At 42.7% G+C, this 17,672-nt stretch overlaps 1 protein-coding gene and 1 long non-coding RNA gene across 4 annotated transcripts in view; one reads left to right on the top strand and one right to left on the bottom strand.

Annotated features, from left to right (window-relative positions):
* Positions 1-6,976: 6,976 nt before the first annotated feature.
* LOC147600611 (uncharacterized) lies at positions 6,977-11,064 on the bottom strand. Its single transcript, XR_015258612.1, has 4 exons — positions 10,963-11,064; positions 10,165-10,287; positions 9,759-9,930; positions 6,977-9,132 (listed from the first exon to the last, which is right to left on the bottom strand). It is a non-coding gene; the product is annotated as an uncharacterized LOC147600611 (long non-coding RNA).
* Positions 11,065-11,354: 290 nt separating this feature from the next.
* QSER1 (glutamine and serine rich 1) overlaps positions 11,355-17,672 on the top strand; it is a 45,527-nt gene continuing 39,209 nt past the window's right edge. For 2 of the 3 annotated variants that reach the window (XM_086748090.1, XM_086748091.1), the window contains exon 1: positions 11,355-11,924. In XM_086748090.1, coding sequence (XP_086604216.1) covers positions 11,695-11,924 — 230 coding nt within the window. In that variant the 5' untranslated portion in view covers positions 11,355-11,694. Of the gene's footprint in view, positions 11,925-12,122; positions 12,694-17,672 lie in introns of those variants that run through there. The other variant, XM_086748092.1, reaches the window with a different exon arrangement.

The raw sequence follows: 17,672 nt of genomic DNA, 5'->3' as shown, positions 1-17,672 counted from the left end.
CTGTATCTCCAGTTGTAGCCACCCTTAATTTTACATTTTATTAAAATATCGATCCCCAGCATTACATGGCCTACAGCTCTTACTGAGCAAGTTGCAGACCAACATTGCTCTCCCTTTACCTCCTAGTCAAATAGCACAGTAGTGGAAAAGGCTTCCTATAGCCACAAGAAGCCATATGAGAGGGTCTCAGGTGACGTATTGGGCTGGTGTTTTCTTGTATTATAGTACCTATGTAGTTGGACACACGCAATAAAGTTTTTTTAAAATGCAACAAATTCTACCTTCCCACCCACCAATGGTGACAGTAGCAAGTGGTATTTTAATTTGGCGCCTAAAATGTACTTTATATTATAAAGGTTGGATATTTGTATGTAACATTTCACCAATTTTTTTGTTTGTTTGTTTTTTAACATGGTAGAACCTACAGTGATATTGAGTGAGATGCAGAGGATTGCTGTGAGGTCTTTAATCTGTAAATGCTTCTGTAAAGAAGAAAATGCTCCAAGTCTTGGACTATAAAGAGGGTATATTGAAAATGCCACACAAGGACTTCTTACCCTTTGAAAAAATACTTACAACCCAGCAGATATCAGTGGACATTGGACTATGTTCTTATACCTAAAGCTTCAGCATCAGATTTGGCTTTTGACAAGTCACAAACCTCTTTGCAGCTTCTTTCTTGTGGAAAGATGGAGAAAGCCCCTTGTTGGGATAGCTTTAATTCTCTTTTGCCCTACTTGTACAAGCATTTTTAATTTCTTGGAGGTTACTATTCTGTAAGACTGAAATAAGTGAATTGTGTGAGATCATCATTCATAGCTTCATCATAACTCTGTATTTTGGTTATGGAATTATAAGCTTGCAAAAACATTTTTCCCATTATTTCTTTTCACTAGCTAACAGTTTTAAAATTTGTAAATGTGCATCTTGAGCTATACACCACACTTTTCTTTAGATTTTTCTCAAAAATGACTAGTTTAATGGGACTAATAGGAGCACTTTCAAGGAGAGGACAGGTATTTCACAGGGCTTGGGAGAGTTCAGAGATTCTTTCATGTTACTGCAGTGATGTACACCTCTGTCAAAGCCACGTTTTAAATAAATTACAGAAATTGTACAGAAAACTGTTTAATCACTTGAAATTTGATTCTTCTAGTATTCCTACAGATCATTTGCAAATGATTCCATGCAATGCAAGCAAAATTTTTGACCTTCATAATTAATAAAAAACCTTAATATGGTGTAACTGTTTAATATCAATGCTGTAGCTCTTTGGGCAGTAAACTCCACCTTCTGTAGGGCAGAACACTTCAAATTTACTCAAAGCATCTGTACTTTAGACCCTGAAGATACTCACAATAGGCAGTGACTGACATTCAAATACTGGTTGCATGTACCACAACAATTTGCAAGACACATTCTGCTTATTATAAATAAGGAGCAAAGTTTAAAACTTGGTTGAACGTAACATAAACTTACCTCTTCTTGTAAAGGGAGAAAATTCCCTTGAATAGCAGCTGTTTGGGTTGAGTTTGTTTTTCTTCTTTCATACATTGACTCCTGGTCCAAGACACTCTTACCTTATATCTTGTCTCTTTTTAGAACTTCTGATTCAGCTGGGTTAGCAGAGGAAAAATGAAGAGGTAGATCATGAGGACTTGTTAAATCAGAAGCATTGCCACATTTCCAAATTTTACATGCAGTTTCCTTTAAAAATGCATTTGCTATTAGAATACAGAAAACAGCAAATATAAGTGTCCTTAGGTGGGAGGAGAAGAAGGAGGTAGATTTTGAGAAGCAAAGCAGCAGCAAGTTTAATTAATTTGTATACAGATGTAAATCATCAGTGTTTTCGCTTCTGGACTCTCTTTCAAGGGCTAGTAGGAAAGGCAGGGGATTTTAAGTGAATTAACAGAGATCTACTATGACAGTTGAAAACAGAAATGTCTAAACAAAACACTGAGGAAAATTGCATAGTACTTAAATTCTGTTTCTCTCAAAACAGGTTTAAACTAGTCACACGAAATGCTGCTAGCTATCACCTTCAACAATTTTCCAAAAACTTCCTGTGTTACCCTTTCAGTATCACACAAGCTTTCAGCATGTAACTTTTCATAAATTAGAACATATTATTAGTTAGAGTGAATAACTGAGGATCAGAAAAGTAGTCTCTGGCTCTCTCAACTGAAAAAAATAAATCGCTTAACCTGTTTTTTGCTTCAGTAAAACAAGAAAGCCTACTATTTATCAAACCCTCTGAGGAACAGTATTACAAGCAGTATATATTTCTATTTGGTGCAGGCGGGGGGGCATACTGGGGTTTTTTGTTAATTCATTAGAAGAGCAAAACCAAAGTATCAAATGGAAGTGCACTTCCTCACCACAGTTCATGAAAATGAGTCATGAAGCGTCTGATTCCGATCCTATCAAAGCCTATGGCAAGCTTTTTATTGGCTTCAGCTGAACTGGGATTGGAGCCAAAAATGAAATAACTGATAACTTCAAGTAATAAAAAGTATAATAGTCTGCCAAATTATTTACCACAATGCTGTTGCCAAACCTGATTTAGAGTATTCTATTGTTTTAATGATGCCTACTTGTATTAACTAGAATGTTTGAGGCTTATCTGCCCTTAAAAAGTATATTTGAAATTTGGAAAGCATAGGAAAATTCCTTCTCTTTCCTCACATTACCAGCCATTAATAAGCTGCATTAATTACCAGTAGGAGGTTATTAGCAACACTGTGAGATTACTTTGATCAACAGTACGAGTTCATTTAAACTTTTTTTAAACAAATAAAGCAGCAAACTTGTCTACCTACAGACTCACCTAGCAACAGTTTTATGGCTGGTATCCTCACTTGTTCCACATGGTGTAGACAACAAGAAGGAAACCCCAGGTTTAAAAGCCATCTTTCAAACACTTCAAGCTTGCTCTTTCCATACTGTGAATGTCTTTCAATTAATTTCTATCACATACAAATTTATAACCAATATAATTTTCACAGTTAAGAACTTAAATGTATTTTCCTCTCAAAAATCTTAAGCACATCTTCCTACGTACCCTGCTCTTTATTCAGATGGTACCTTCTGACTGTTCCAGTAATTTCTGAAATGCTTAAACAGTTCTTCATCTTATGAACACATTTCTGACACCACTTACTTTTTATTTAAAAAAAGCTAGCCAAAACTCAGATTAATAAAATTTCCTATCTAATTTTAAATCTCTGTGTCCATTTAATAGAAAGCCAGTCCATTCACTTTGAAATGTCAAAAACAATTACTGCAAAACTATCCTGACTAATTTGGCAAAATACTGAAATGTCAGCAAAAGACTAGTTCCAGCTGGGAACAGCGAGTCCTATGATGTACAACAATGGAAGCAATAGTACTACCATTAGCCTTTAAACAACAATTTAGTTTGCTGTTGACCCCTGTGGGAGCAACCTCCCCAAATTTTCACCAGGTGGACACCATTCTTCTATTTTACCATAAAATACATTATCTTTTACATAACTACACAATAGCAACTACGGTAATTGCTTATATGAAAAATAACAGAACAGTATCAAATGTATTTTGGCTATTTTTGATGTGATAAATTTTGTCCATGTTGAAAATGCATATAACTACATTAACTACTTTTGCTTTACATTTAACTTTTTGTTTCCCTCTGTTGTTTTTTTTTTTTCTTTTCTTACTGTTCTACCTATATAATTTGCTATTGAACTTTTTTCCTTCTCTGATTCCTTTTTCTGTGTCTATTCATCTGCTATTGCACATATTCACCTGTTTGCTGCTTTTTTTTTTTTTTTCCTGGACATGGTTCCCAAGCACTTGGTCCCCTCCCACTCTTTGAAAACCACACTTCTTGCACAGCTTCCCTACTTTCCTCATAGTGATAGAAAGGCCTTTAGTTCCTCCTTTCCCTCTCGCTTTCAGAGTCCTCAGGGCTCCTTGCATAGAACCTAGACTACAGAAACACTGAAACAAAAGAGGCCATTAGATGCAGGCATCTTGCTGCCTACATTCTGGGAGCCTCTAGAAGCCCACACTTTAAAGCCAGCAGTCAGACTTCAAAGGATCAGGAAAAATATTTTAGTTTAGAAACTGGTACACTTAAATACAAGTTTTGAAAAGGCCTTATAGCAGGTTTTAAATTTCTGATGCAGTGCCTACTTCATTTAGGAAATAAGAAACACCTGTGATTGCTCAAGTTGTTCAAGCAGCTTCAGTTTAACTTCTCTGAAGATCAGTAACTACTAAGTATTGAATACTTAAGCATCCAGCATTTAACGTTAAATACTCAGCATGGATATGATACAAAGGAAAATACCTAGTAGGAAGGAAAACAAAATATTCCCTGTTAAAGCTATGAGGTTGTTCAAGAGCAAAGGTTTTATTTAAGTTTTCTTTTTCCTTCATGTCATCGCACATTTCCCCCACAATTCTTATACGAGTTCTGGTGCTTACTAGAACCCTTTGTAAATCATCCATACACAGACAGCTTTCTCGTGAGCGGGTGAATTGAATCAAACACAAGTGCCCGTGTCGGGTGCCTTGGAAGGTGTGGGACTCCACAACCAGCAGGAGGATCGGGAAAGTGAAGGAAACGAGGCCTTCCATCACATTGCTGCAGTGATTTGCAACATTTCCACCAGCTCAGTCTCATGTCAGGAGAAGTACTGTGGTTTAGTAGATCAACTTTAATTTAATAGAATGAATTCTGAAGATTTTGCTTCCTTTGTTTGTACATATACTTAAGCTTTTTATTGAATAAATGCACAGGCTAGTATACGTAAAGAAAGGCCAAGAAAGAGAGTATTTGCTGTGAGGCTCCAAGATGAAGTGTGTTCTTTGAAAGGCAGCATTTTCTTCCCTATTTACACATTTCTTAATGTCTAGCTTTATGTTTAAAAAGGCCATGTGCCAAATTAAATGCAAAATCTAATCTGTTAAGCAACTGCAGTTTTCTGCTTTGGTCAGAATCACAATTACAACAACAAAAAAACAGTCAGTGAGTAATAATGTGCCTAACCAAGACCCATGTTATTACTGCATAATATCCGATCTACTTACCTGTTGCTACTCATGTGCCTGGCAGCACACATACAAAGCCTGCACAAAGGCGTTAAATTCAGAATCTGTAAGTGGATGCCTACCATCCATCAATGTTTAACAGAGAAAGACACTACACAAATTTTATTTTGTGCTCTTTTTAGAATTTTTTAGTAAGTCAGACTCAGATCAGCTTTGGCCTGAACTTCTTCAAACTTCATCTGATCACACCTGTTAAAAGTGTTTGAATGTTTTATCTTTGAAACATTGGTTTTCAAAAAAGAAAGTCCCAAAGTCTCTGAACACTATTCTCAAACAATTGTGAGGATTCATTATCTCAGCACAAGGCTAACGGTTAAGCATTTCTAGAGCTTTTGTTGACAAATGGTTAGCCACTGAAAGCTAACCACTAAGATGTTTGTGTATGTTAGTGAACTATTTATGATACTGTGATAGTTCCAAAATAAAGTGCTATTATGAACTGAAATACGATCCTTTTTGTCCACTTTCAACAACCAAACTGTAATCTCAGATTTGCAACATTAACCGCATGCCATGCCTTTAACTACTTTCTTTGATCAACAACAGCTGAAGCTGCTGATCCAGCATGTGCATCTGACTGTTCTTCCATGATTCTTTTCAGCCCATCAAAAATTGCCCTGAAGCATACCAAGAATTTTGCTGCAAAACCAACAGTTTACAGATTTAGCTGAAAACCTCCTAAGGAAAGAAAAAAAAAAATAGTGACACTTAAGTATGAGGGAAGAGCAAGGACAAGACCAAAACCAGACATCATGTGTTACAGAAAGGCAAAGGACAGGAGCAATGTCCTCTGTGGAAGATGAGGACATAAGAGGATAGAGAGACATTGGAAAAGCCTTGTAGAGCCAGGTTTGTTGTACCTGCAGCAAAAGGATGCCAAAAGCACAGGCAGCAACTGCTGGCCCTGTGAAGAATCACCCCATTCAGTAACACCTGCTGCCGCATGCATAAGGACTCTTAGTGGTGCTATCCTGGTATTTAACATCTGTGGTACCGTAAAGCTGTAACATACCACGTAGCCTTCTGCCTGGCCTGTCTTGTACATCTACAACAGCCAAAATAGTCAATCACACTCAACTCAAACACTGGCTGACATTTTTCTGGGTAACAATAGTACACTAAGCAATAAAGAAGTTACTAAATGAATAAATCTGTTACAAATAAATAAATCAACACCAGGTGTTAACTGGAGCATTATTCTGGCCCTGAATTTGTGATTGATATATTGGTTTTAATTACGATCAAATCACAGAAAACTACCAACTACCCATTAGCTTGATCCTGCATTTCATTTGGCACACGGTCACTTTAAACACAAAACTAGGCCTCAAAAAGCAATATTGCCATTCAGCATTGTGTAACTTTAAATTATTTAAACAGAAAGAGGAAAATAGGAAAGCCTCCCTAAGGGGCAGTGTATATTAGCTAACACAGTTCTGCAACGGAGCTGGCCAGATTGTGGCTGAACTGGTGTACCGGCAGACGCTGTTACCATCCGCATCCTCAAGCACTCCTAGACTCCAGAGATTTCTATACTGAATATACCACAAGCCAAGTCAACATCTCATCATCAAAAGTAAAAGTTCCCTGCTCTCTCTTGTCATCTCCTTTTGTTCCCAGCTGCTTCTGGCTGCACGCTACCACTGCTTGCCTTGAGCCAGCACTCACTTGATGCAAAACAAGCTGACTCAAAACAAGCTCAGTGAAATTACAAAAAAATGACCTCTGGCAAAAAAAAGTAAATGTTCTTTTGCCAGCAGAGTGAATTTACTGCTCACCTTATGGCCAGAGCGTATCGCTAGGAGCAGGAAGGTGGAGCAGGGAAGGAGAGTAAGGCTCTCTCCTTTGGGTGTCAGCAAGCAGCTGCCGCAACCCAGCCCTGCTGCCTACAGGTGTGGTGCGGCAGCTGGGCTGGGCTGCAGCTTTGAGGACCACTCCTCGGACCTTAGGCAGATGATTCCTATTAAAGCGTTACCTTAAGTACTTAAGTCTGTCTCCTAACCTTCACATGATGTTCTTGTCTCTGTAAAGGATTTGTTACTTTATTTTTCCAAGTGGAGACTGTTCATTTAGGGAAAGAAAGGAGCAACAGAAATTCAGTACTGCCCCAGGCTGGTATGCTGCACATGTTGTGTAACAGTGCTGTAATTTAAGATTTTGCTCTTAAATAGAGTGAACAATTGTATCAGCTTATGTTTTGGCAAAATATATTTATTATATTAAACTCTTGACTTGAGAGATAAGCACATACAATATCATTACTGGCTACAGCCACTCATGTTATGAACTAGAGTTTGGAAGGTGTTAGAGCTCAGTTCCTAAACATCAAATAATAGCTGCATTTGAAATGAAAACATTCCTTACTGAATATTTTCAATATTCAGAAACATGAACATATCTAGTATGACTTCTAAATACACATCTTAATATGTACACTTTGATCTACACATTAAAATAACATATGTAATTAACAGGATCTATCAAAGGATTTTTTCTATCACTGACAGATCTTTCAGAAAAGCTGTTTATAAGTATCTTGGATACCAGGATACTGTAAAAGCACTTACTCTTAAATAGACTCTTTTGTTGTCTTAGAGAACAGTGTTACAAAGTATCTTTTGGTTACAAACAGATAAAACATACAAACTTCCAGGCCGCTTTCCTCGACAGAGGATGGCAACAAGCAGCAGGGATCAGTTTAACAAGAAAACTGCAGAAGTCTCACCGGCTGGTCTCAGGACAAGTAGATTTATCTCATACACAAGAAAAGCAAACTACTGGATAAAACAACTTTATCTGCTGGTTACGAACATTAACGATTAAGTTTTCAGTCTGCTCCACCTCTATTAAAACCATGTCAAAGAAATTAAACTTAACAACAGCTGTCACAACTTCTGTTTCACTCAACTTTGCCATTTGATTACAAGAAAGAGGATCTGCTCCAACCATGTTCAGGGAAACGCTGTGTCTGTGGTATACTGACAATTAGTTCATTTAGTGGTCTGAACTACTGTGTATGTTTCCCTGCCTGTAAAGCTGAACTAGTACTTGGTTTTTTTGATCAAGAATCATAGAGTGGTTTGGGTTGGAAGGGACCTTTAAAGGTCATCTAGTCCAATCCCCCACAAGAAACAGGGACATCTCCAACCAGATCAGGTTGCTCAGAGCCTCATCCAACCTTGCCTTGAATGTTTCCAGGGATGGGGCATCCACCACCTCTCTGGGCAACCTGTTCCAGTGTTCCACCACCCTCACTGTAAAAAATTTTTTCCTTGTGTCCAGTCTGAGTCTACCTCCCTCTATTTTAAAACCATTACCCCTCGTCCTATCACAACAGGCCCTACTGAAGAATTCCTTCCCATCTTTCTTGTAGGCCCCCTTTAGGTACTGGGAGGCCGCTATAAGGTCTCCACAGAGCCTTCTCTTCTCCAGGCTGAACAGCCCCAACTCTCTCAGCCTGTCCTCATAGGAGAGGAGCTCCAGCCTTTTTATCATTTTCATGGCCCTCCTCTGGACCTTCTCCAACTGGTCCATGTCCTTCTTGTGTTGGGAGCTCCAGAACTGAACACAGTACTCCAGGTGGGGTCTCACCAGGGCAGAGTAGAGGGGGAGAATCACCTCCCTCGACCTGCTGGCCACGCTTCTCTTGATGCAACCCAGGATGTAGTTGGCTTTCTGGGCTGCAAGCGTGCATTGCTGGCTCATGTTGAGCTTCTCATCAACCAACACCTCAAAGTCCTTCTCCTCTGGGCTGCTGTCAATCCATTCTCCGCCCAGCCTGTATTTGTGCCTGCGATTGCAATGACCCAGGTGCAGGACCTTGCACTTGGCCTGGTTGAATTTCATGAGGTTGGCATGGGCCCACCTCTCCAGCCTGTCAAGGTCCCTCTGGATGGCATCTCTCCCCTCCAGTGTGGTGTCGACGGCATCACACAGTTTGTTGCTGTTGGCAGACTTGCTGAGGGTGCACTCTATCCCACTGTCCATGTCGCTGACAAAGATGTTGAACAGGGCTGGTCCCAATACCAATCCCTGAGTAACGCCACTCATAATTGGTCACTCATGTAATATGATTTTACAGCCACATATCTAACAGCATTAACACCCCCTTTCCCTTCTCTAAATTTAGAGAAATATCCTGTAACGAAAATACACAACATTATGGTACTCTTTAAAGTTCATGTTGCCATTACTTGAGAAAAATCAAACAAAACACTAGCAGTGGTACAATTTACCAATATGTTGTTCCAAATTTGTGGCAAGGTAGCTCCACACCAACACGCTCTCTCCAGACAACCAAACACTGCAGCTAGGTGGAAAAGGCATTTTGTAGCACTTCGGTCCATGTATGGCCCACTTCAGGGACCTAATGCACTCTAAGTGTAATATTATAATGGAGATTAGCCAAGATCCTGCAGGGAAATAAAAAAAAAGGTAGGTCCTTCCCCGCTGGAAATGCTACTTTCAGTAGTATCAACAGCGTAAGTGCTCCATCATTAGCATAAAACTGGAGTAATTTTCTGTCATCGGGCCTCGTTCATATGTAAAACAGTAACCCTCGTGTTTCCCCGGGAAAGAAGGTCTCCCACCCCCCACGTACTCTCCTCCAGCTGCAAGCAATACAGGTGCTAACTTATGCAAACACAAGGAAAACTCACTCTGCTGGTTTCTGGCTTTGGTAGCTTCTTTTCTTCTTCTCCCTCCTCCCTCTGCTCTGGCCTCTGGATGACTTCGCTCAGTCTCGTCAGTGCTGATGACTTTCACACTTACCTTTCCCTCCAGGTCCAAGGCTGCATTTCTTCCTACAGCTGACTTTGCTGCTTCTTGAAACTAGGCATAAGAAAAGCAGAACCTCAGCTTTTCCTCCTGAAGTCTCTTACCTTTCTGCTTTCTCATTTAATACTGACTTTTTCATTCAAATGCTGGGTTTTTTTTTCTTAGAATCTAATCTGATTGGCTGTAGTCAAGTTTCTAAACTCTGCATTTCACTACAAAATTCATTTCACTCTGTGGTTCAATATTGCCTGGAGTACTACAAACTGAATCTTCAAAAGACTGACTTACTCATTAGTATACACCTTCCTCTTCTGAGCAGTGCCTTCAGGTGCAGTCACCCTCTTTTCAAGTGCATATTCCTCATCTTTACCTCCGAGGCGCATTCCTCATCCCAGCCTGCATCTCTTCAACCTACAAGGAAAGCGAGACACCACAGTTCACCCACCATCCCCCTGCCCAACACGGATATCCCCTTTGCTCCTACCCTGTTCTGTGCAGCTGGTGCCTGTTTCCCTTATATTTTAATAAGCATGCTGCCAAAGATAGAGGAATTTACAGTCTGCGCACCAGGTGGCTTAGATTGCTCTAAATACTTAAATATTCCTTCTGTCTGATCCTCTTGCTGTTGGACTTTTGGCCTATTCAGACTCCTATTCAGACTTATTGATGGGGAACGCCTAAGCCTTTTGGAAAGTTCTGATACATCTATATATATTAAAGGCTTTTAGCTTGTAAAAAGAAAAAAAAATAGCTAAAAGGCTATGCTTTTACATTATTTAACCTCTGTAAAGCATCCTCAGAGTGATGACCAACCGCTGAGCACCGGTTGAAGAAGCAAAGCCAGGGCTTTGGGCTGCCCTGAGGGGAAACGCGGCGATGACACTTCCCCCCCCCCCCCCCCCCCAGCCCCACGGAATTCCTGCGCCCATCATGGTTTTTATTTTTCTTTTATAGTCTCCTTCAGTTTTACATTTTTCTGTCAGGAGGGCCGCAGGTTGGCACCCCCCCCACCCCCTTTCACCACCGCCGGAGGACGCGCCCGGGTGCCTCCTCCCGCGGCGGGGCAGGGCGGGAGAGCTGCCTTACAAATTGCTTTACAATACGCTCCCCGTGAGGCAACCCGCCGCCTCGGGGTGGCAGCGGCGGCCGTCGGCCTCCATCTTGTCGGCGGTGGCAGCAGCCGTCGCCCCGGAGGCCGCGCTGCCCGCCGCTGACGCCTCTCCCCGCCCCTACTCAACGGGAACAAGATGGCCCCGCCCCGGCCCCTCCAACAAAGCGACAGCGCTTCACTTGACGCGGCCTCGCCGAGAAACCGGCCTCTTCCCCCGCCTCACCGCCCGGCCCGGCCGTCCCCGCCTTCAGGCCTCCCTCCCACCCCGCCCCGGTGGCGGCTACCGCCCCCCGCCACGCTCCCCTCCAGCCGCCGCGCTTCCCCGTCAGGCCGCGGCCGTCCGTTCCCCAGTCACAGACCTCTCCTTCGCCTCCTCCGCCCCCCCGCCGGCGCTGCTGGCGGCCGCTCCGGCGGCGGCCCCCTCCGCCGCGGCCTCCCTGCCCCCCGGCCACGGAGCCGAAGCCCGTGAGCCCCAGTGCGCGCTGGCGGGGGAGGTGCATCCTGGGAAAGAGCAGCCCGACATGGGTCTCCGCCTGGCCGCCGCGCAGCCCCCGCCGCCCTGCGCAGCTCCCCTCAGCCGCCCGCCCGCCGCCACCGCCCGCTGCTGAGCGGGAGGGGAGGGGAGCGGAGGCAGGGCAGGGCAGGGGGGCCGGGACGCGGCGGCCTGGCCCGCGCCGGGGAGGGGGCCACGGCGCTGCCCGCCCCGCATGAGGCAAGGGGGGGCCGCTCCCACCCGCCCCGCTCGGTCCCCGCCGCCGTCGCCGCCCTGCGCTCAGGGCCCCAGCGGAGCCCCCGCCGTCCCGGCCCCGCGCCCTGCCCCGATGATGGACAGGAACTACCCGACGACCCCCAGCTTCGCCGACCCCTTGGCCCCGGCCGCCGCGCAGCCCGCCGCTTCCTGGGCCTACGAGCGGGGCGCCGGCAGCCTCAAGCCCAGGTGAGGAGGGTCCGCCGGGGGGGCTGCAGCAGGAAAGGCCGGGGTCTGGGCCGGGGCCTGGCCGGGCGAGGGGCCCCCTCCGGCGGGGCGAGGCCGGGTGGCGGGGGGGCGAGCAGGGCCCAGTGGCGGGTGAGGCGGGGCGGGGGGAGCGGGCGGACGGGCCGCATCCCGCCTGGCCTCCGCGTCTGTGGGCACGGCCGCCGAGGCGGGCGGGGGGTGGCGGGCGGCCGGAGCGAGCTTCCCGCCGTCCCCGGGCGCCGGCGGCCCACGACGGCGGGGCGGGCGGTCTCCCCGTGCGGGGCGCGCCGCTGCTCTCCGCCCCGGAGGCTCCCGTTGGGCTGCGGCGCGGGTTCAAGAGTTCACGCGTCCCTGCCCGGCTCCGGGAGGGAAGCGGGGCTCGGGGGCGGCGGGGCGAGCGCTCCGCACGCCTGGGGCCGCGGGCACCGGTGTTGCCCGCCGGAACAATGCTGCCTCCCGGCCGGGCTGGAACACCCGCCTGGCCCCGCGCCGCGCCAGCATCCCCCTTCTATCGCCCTTTATTCCTGCGTTGTTGTTCGCTCTGCTCGGGCTGGTTTTATCCTCGTTCCTCTTCAAGCGCTGCCGTCGGGCGTGCGGAGCCTCTTCGCAGCTAAAACTTCTCTGCAGCGATTCAGTCCCACGGAGAGTTCCGTAAAGTTCCGGGAAGTGCGGGAAAAATACAGGATATCTTATTGGCTTCGGATTGCTTTTTGATTGTGTAACTCTGCCAACTAAAACGAGTGTATTCTACGTGATGAGATTTTTGTTATCGCCTGCCTTTTATGTCTCTAGCTTGATGTATCTGCAGTTCCAATCTCGGCGGCGTTTAAAGGTAAAAAAAAAAATAGTCTCAGGCTAAAAATATACCGTCAAAATAGATGCGCCTGTAGATGACACTGCATTCGGTCCTGAACGTGGTCAGGCGTGTATTCTGATCTGTCTGATAAGATTAATAGATTATCAAGTCAGAAGGACTATTGCAATCATCTAGTCTGACCTATTCATAATGCAGGCCATAGGACTTCTTTTTTTGTTGTTGTTGTGGGTTTTTTTAATCCCTGTTTGAAACTAGAGCTCACGTTTTAGAAGATGCAGTTAAAGTTTTCAAATAAGGCGAAATTCAGCACAATTCTTGGTAAAGTATACAAATGGCTGATTTGTGTTTTGTTTCTTATTTCTGATCTGAAGCAGGCTACCTTTAGTTTCCAAGCCACTGAATCTCACTATAGCTTCATCGACAGTGAAAATCCCATTATAACTCATGCTTTCCCAAATATGAATTCTTATGAATTTTGGTTAATTTCTTGCTTTATGTTCTCTTTAGTAAGAAAAATAAATAATCTTCTGAAGTTTGTTAGCAGATATTATTATTATTATTATTATTATTATTGTAATTCTTCAGTTATTCTCTCTGTTTTCTTCTGGATCCTCTCCAATTTATTGTCACCCTTCCTGAATTGTGGACATTGCATTTTAGAAGCAGTTAAGTCAATATTAAGTAAGAAGATAACAGGACATCCTTGGAGCGTGAGGCTCTAGATTCCTTGTTTCACAGAGAATTGCAAGGATGATTTTTTTTTTTTTTTTTGCCAAAATCTTGTTCCATGAAGCTGTGTTTAGCCAGGTTCTCTGAGGAGTTGCATACATGGCAAAGTAAGGTCTCCTACCGTTCTTCCTAATCTTTCTTCTTGATTATTGAACTACTTTTTGTCATGTGGCCATGCTGGTTTCAATGGAAGTCAGTGACATGTCATTTCTATATTGCTTTTGCCAGTTCTCATCTACTGAGGATCATGCCATCTATTCTATGAGGAAGGCTTGGATTTTCCAGGTCATTTAAGACTGCGTAATACAGGAGCAAGAGTGAATCCTTCTGGGATCTTAGAAGAAACACAACTGCTTGATGTTTATTTTCTCTCTTAAAAAAAAAAATCCCCTGGTTTCAAAATATAATGTTATTTTTTTAATAGCTGCTATTTTAATGGAATATTAATTGCATGTTTTTGGTAATTCCTTAATTGAAATGACATGGAGAATGGTCCCAAGACAAGCACCGTGATAAGCTCATTGGATTAATGCCTGGTACCTTTACCAATCAGATTGTTAATAAAAAAAAAATTATTTTACTGAATCCATTCTTGATATGACAGTATTAGTACTATACTTTAGTATAGTAGAAGACCTTGTTTTCAGTTCATCAAAGTTTCATCTGGAGGCTCTGTAGATGATGATGAATGATACATTTTAAATGTATTGACTGAACTGTTTTAACTTTAACTGTAGTAAGGGCAGGGAAAATACTATGACTCGTATTTTGTACTTGAAGTTCTCTTGTACTAGGTTATTAGAGTTCACCTCGTTTTAGTAAGAATTAAAATATCCTGTCTTCAGCAAGATTTAAAGATTTGAACCATGTTAGACAGAACGTTAAATATAGTCTGGGCTTGCGTAGGTGCTTCTAGTCTCTCTGTCGCTGATAACACTTGTCGTTAAGGATGGAGCCAGTTGCTGGAGAACTGGGATGTAAGAGTCATGTCTATCGCTTATATCAGCCTGGAAGCAAATCATGAAGGTATAGATGTACTGTAAGGGAATATGCTAGCAGTGTTCTCTACTTGTGTTACAGATCACTTCACATTTTTCAAAATGGTGTTTTTGATTGTGGTTGACAGGTAGTCATCTAAACAGCTGAAGCTGCATTAGCCTGATGTTAAATTAAAAAAAAAATGTGTGTCATGTTCATTTGGTACTTGCTTGAAAAGAATTTAGCCTTTAGGTGATATAGATAACAATATTTCATTCAAATTTCATTTCATATTTATGCTGTTGCAGGCTGTGTCGTGGCAGGCTGTTCCCTTTGTGCAAAGAGCCATGTTCACAGTCTCAGCTCATCAAAATGATTTCTCCTCCCTACAAGCGTTGCTCCTGTCTTCCTGCGCTTAACTTCAGCCATCTGGTTTTTATCCTGCTCCTTATTTCTTGCAGACACTGTTTTGTCTGTGCAATGGCACTATTCCTATCAACTGAAAGGAAATGTGTGGTGAAGTATTATAAGGACATTGCTGCCAGGCCTGCTGTGACATAACTTTTCCCATGGAATAGGAGAAGATAGTGGAACGGGAGGGAGCTGATGGAAATAACTTGAATCACTGCGTTAACTGAGCAGAGATTGCTCCCACTGAAGAGTGTACAATGTAGCCGTGAGCAGGGGGCTGAAAAGGGTCTTCCTGTCCTCCATGTTCTCCTCCCCCTCTTACATAGGCTGTCAGCCTCTTGAATGAATTTATGATGGTTTTATGGGCACACTGCCACTTTTGACCTTTTTCTGTAGCTGTTAGAAAAGCTTACTTCTGTGCTGAAACTCTCTTTTTGTAGCACAGTCTAAAGCTAGTCCCATATTGAATAGCAGATAACATTTGTCATGCTTACTTGTTACTTACTCGAGAAAAACTTGGTCTTCAGACCATGTGATCTTCAGACAACAGGTGAACATACAATAGTTTGAGAGACCATCATAATTACTTGGAAAGCGAAATAGAGATAGGCAATAACAGATAAGGTTTCTGGTTGAGTGTATGTCTGACTTGTGGATACTTCTACAGGTTCATTCAGAGAAGTATTTTTACTAGTGGAGGGAGCTTACTATTCTTGTTTGGTTTCTACCACAACTCTAAGACCCAGATCTTCTACTATATGCAATTGAATTATTTTGTTGTTATTTTAAATTTTCTGTCAACTGTCGTTGTCTCTGATGTTTATTCATGCCTGGTAGTTTTTGTCCATCTCTGCCCTACCCAAACATATGGAGTTTAATATAATTTAATTGAAGATGGTTCTTTACAATAGGTAACATCGACATTTGGTTAGTACAGCCTATATTTGTAGCAGCTAATCTAAGATAATAAGTTTATAATGATAGTTCATATGCAAAGTTACTTAAGTGGAAGAATTAAACTTTTATGATAAACAGTTACGATGATTTTTTTTAACTTGTAATTTTGCGTAGCTGTCAAACTAATACTTATTGTAACAACTGTATGGTAATTGTGATTTAGTTACGGCTTGATTTTAAATTCTCATGGATTTTTGCATAAGTATAGAAACTCTAAAAGTGTAGATAGTGCGTTTTAGAAAAGCATAGAACGTTTGCTTTCATCAAATGAAATGGTTCTGAGAGGTAAAAACAATGTTTGTTGTTAAACATATTTCCTATGAAAAGTTCCCTACGGTGTAGTATTTCAAATGTTGAAAGGTAAAGCTCATAAACTGTGAATATATTTAGAACATTTGCTATTAAAAGAAAAGGCACAGATGGATTAAATAAATTTTATAAACATATAAAAAGGTAGGTCATTTTAAAATCTCATCAAACTTTCTGTCGTAGTTTATATCTAAAACACTTATGCGTACAAAATAACACACAGGTACTCTACAGTGTAGCGCAGATACCTTACAGGGACTTGCTAGCTTTTGTCAGTCTTCTTTTCTTTTTTTTTTTTTTTTTTTTTTTTACTTTCTTGTTTTAACCTGCATTCAGTACACATTGAATAACAGCTGTGACAAGGTCGAAGATTGACTGAACAGAGAGCTTGAACACATTCTTGCTGTATGCCCCTCAGCTTTTCACAGTTGCAGATGTATGATCATCTTGTAAAATCTTTGCTAAAGTTTCAAAATGAGCCAGATAGACTTGTTTGGAATCACATGCCGCTTACCTGGCTAAGATTTTAACAACAATTTACATGGAGTGTTTTAAGCATTTTATGTCACTTTGGTGCAGTGAGAAATGGTGACATAGAGCAGCATGCAGAAGGAACGAGTTGAAACTTAGTCTGAGAGTGCAGTTACATGAGATGGCTGAACTCACTGCTACTGAAAGGGGCTCCCTTCCTCCTCCCTTGTGTTGGTTCTGGTGTTTGTGCAACTGCACAGGGAGCTGATCTAATTTGTTAATCCGTGAGAAAACTAACCTGACTGAGAAGGTGACTAGCTTTTTCTTGAGCTGGAGAACTGTGCTGGTGTACCTGTGCTGTCAGACAGGAATCCAGAGGTGGCACTAGGGGATGAGCAGGGAGCAGAGCTGTGAGTAATGAGCTGTGTGGCCTCAGCAGGGACTCTGCCCTGCAGTCCTCTGCAGCTTTTAGATGGGCTCAGCCTTCCCATGTCCATGTCTTCAGTGAGCGTCCCACCCAAATTGTACTGCCTGCTTCCCTACCAGGAGCACTTGGTAAGTGTCCATGTTAGCTGAGTGCTTGACCGCTTTTGAGATCACCTAGAATATTTCAGATGGGAGCCCTTTCCCATGGAGCCAACAACTTCAACACAAGTTACTGAATATGTTCTTCTGAACGAAGGGGCTTTGTGTTCTTCCAGCTATGCAAAATCTTTCAGTCCGTATGTGTCCGTATCTTACCTTTCATCCTGTTAACTTTAATTGTAGGCGTTTACTTTGTACTGCCAGAGAACAACTTTTTCTCTTTGTTTCTTCTGTACTTTTGCCCACCTTTTATTTTTTTTTTTGAGATGCCGTTGATTCTGGCATGATGCTGTCATAAGAAGGCGGTTGTTTGTAGAAAAATCTTTGTTCCCATCAGGATAAAAGCACCTATGACTGGATTATATTAGTTCTAAGCAATACTAGAGCTGTTAGGTGCTGTGTTTTCCTTGGGTGTTTTTTTTTTTTTTTATTATTTTGTGTATTCAGTCAAAGCATTCACAAAGTTGTGTTTT

Source organism: Chlamydotis macqueenii, chromosome 5 (genome assembly GCF_036417535.1).
Source record: "Chlamydotis macqueenii isolate bChlMac1 chromosome 5, bChlMac1.mat, whole genome shotgun sequence".
NCBI classification, from domain to species: Eukaryota; Metazoa; Chordata; class Aves; order Otidiformes; family Otididae; genus Chlamydotis; species Chlamydotis macqueenii.
Note: the sequence above shows the minus strand (reverse complement) of the source record. Positions and strands in the feature narration are given on the sequence as shown.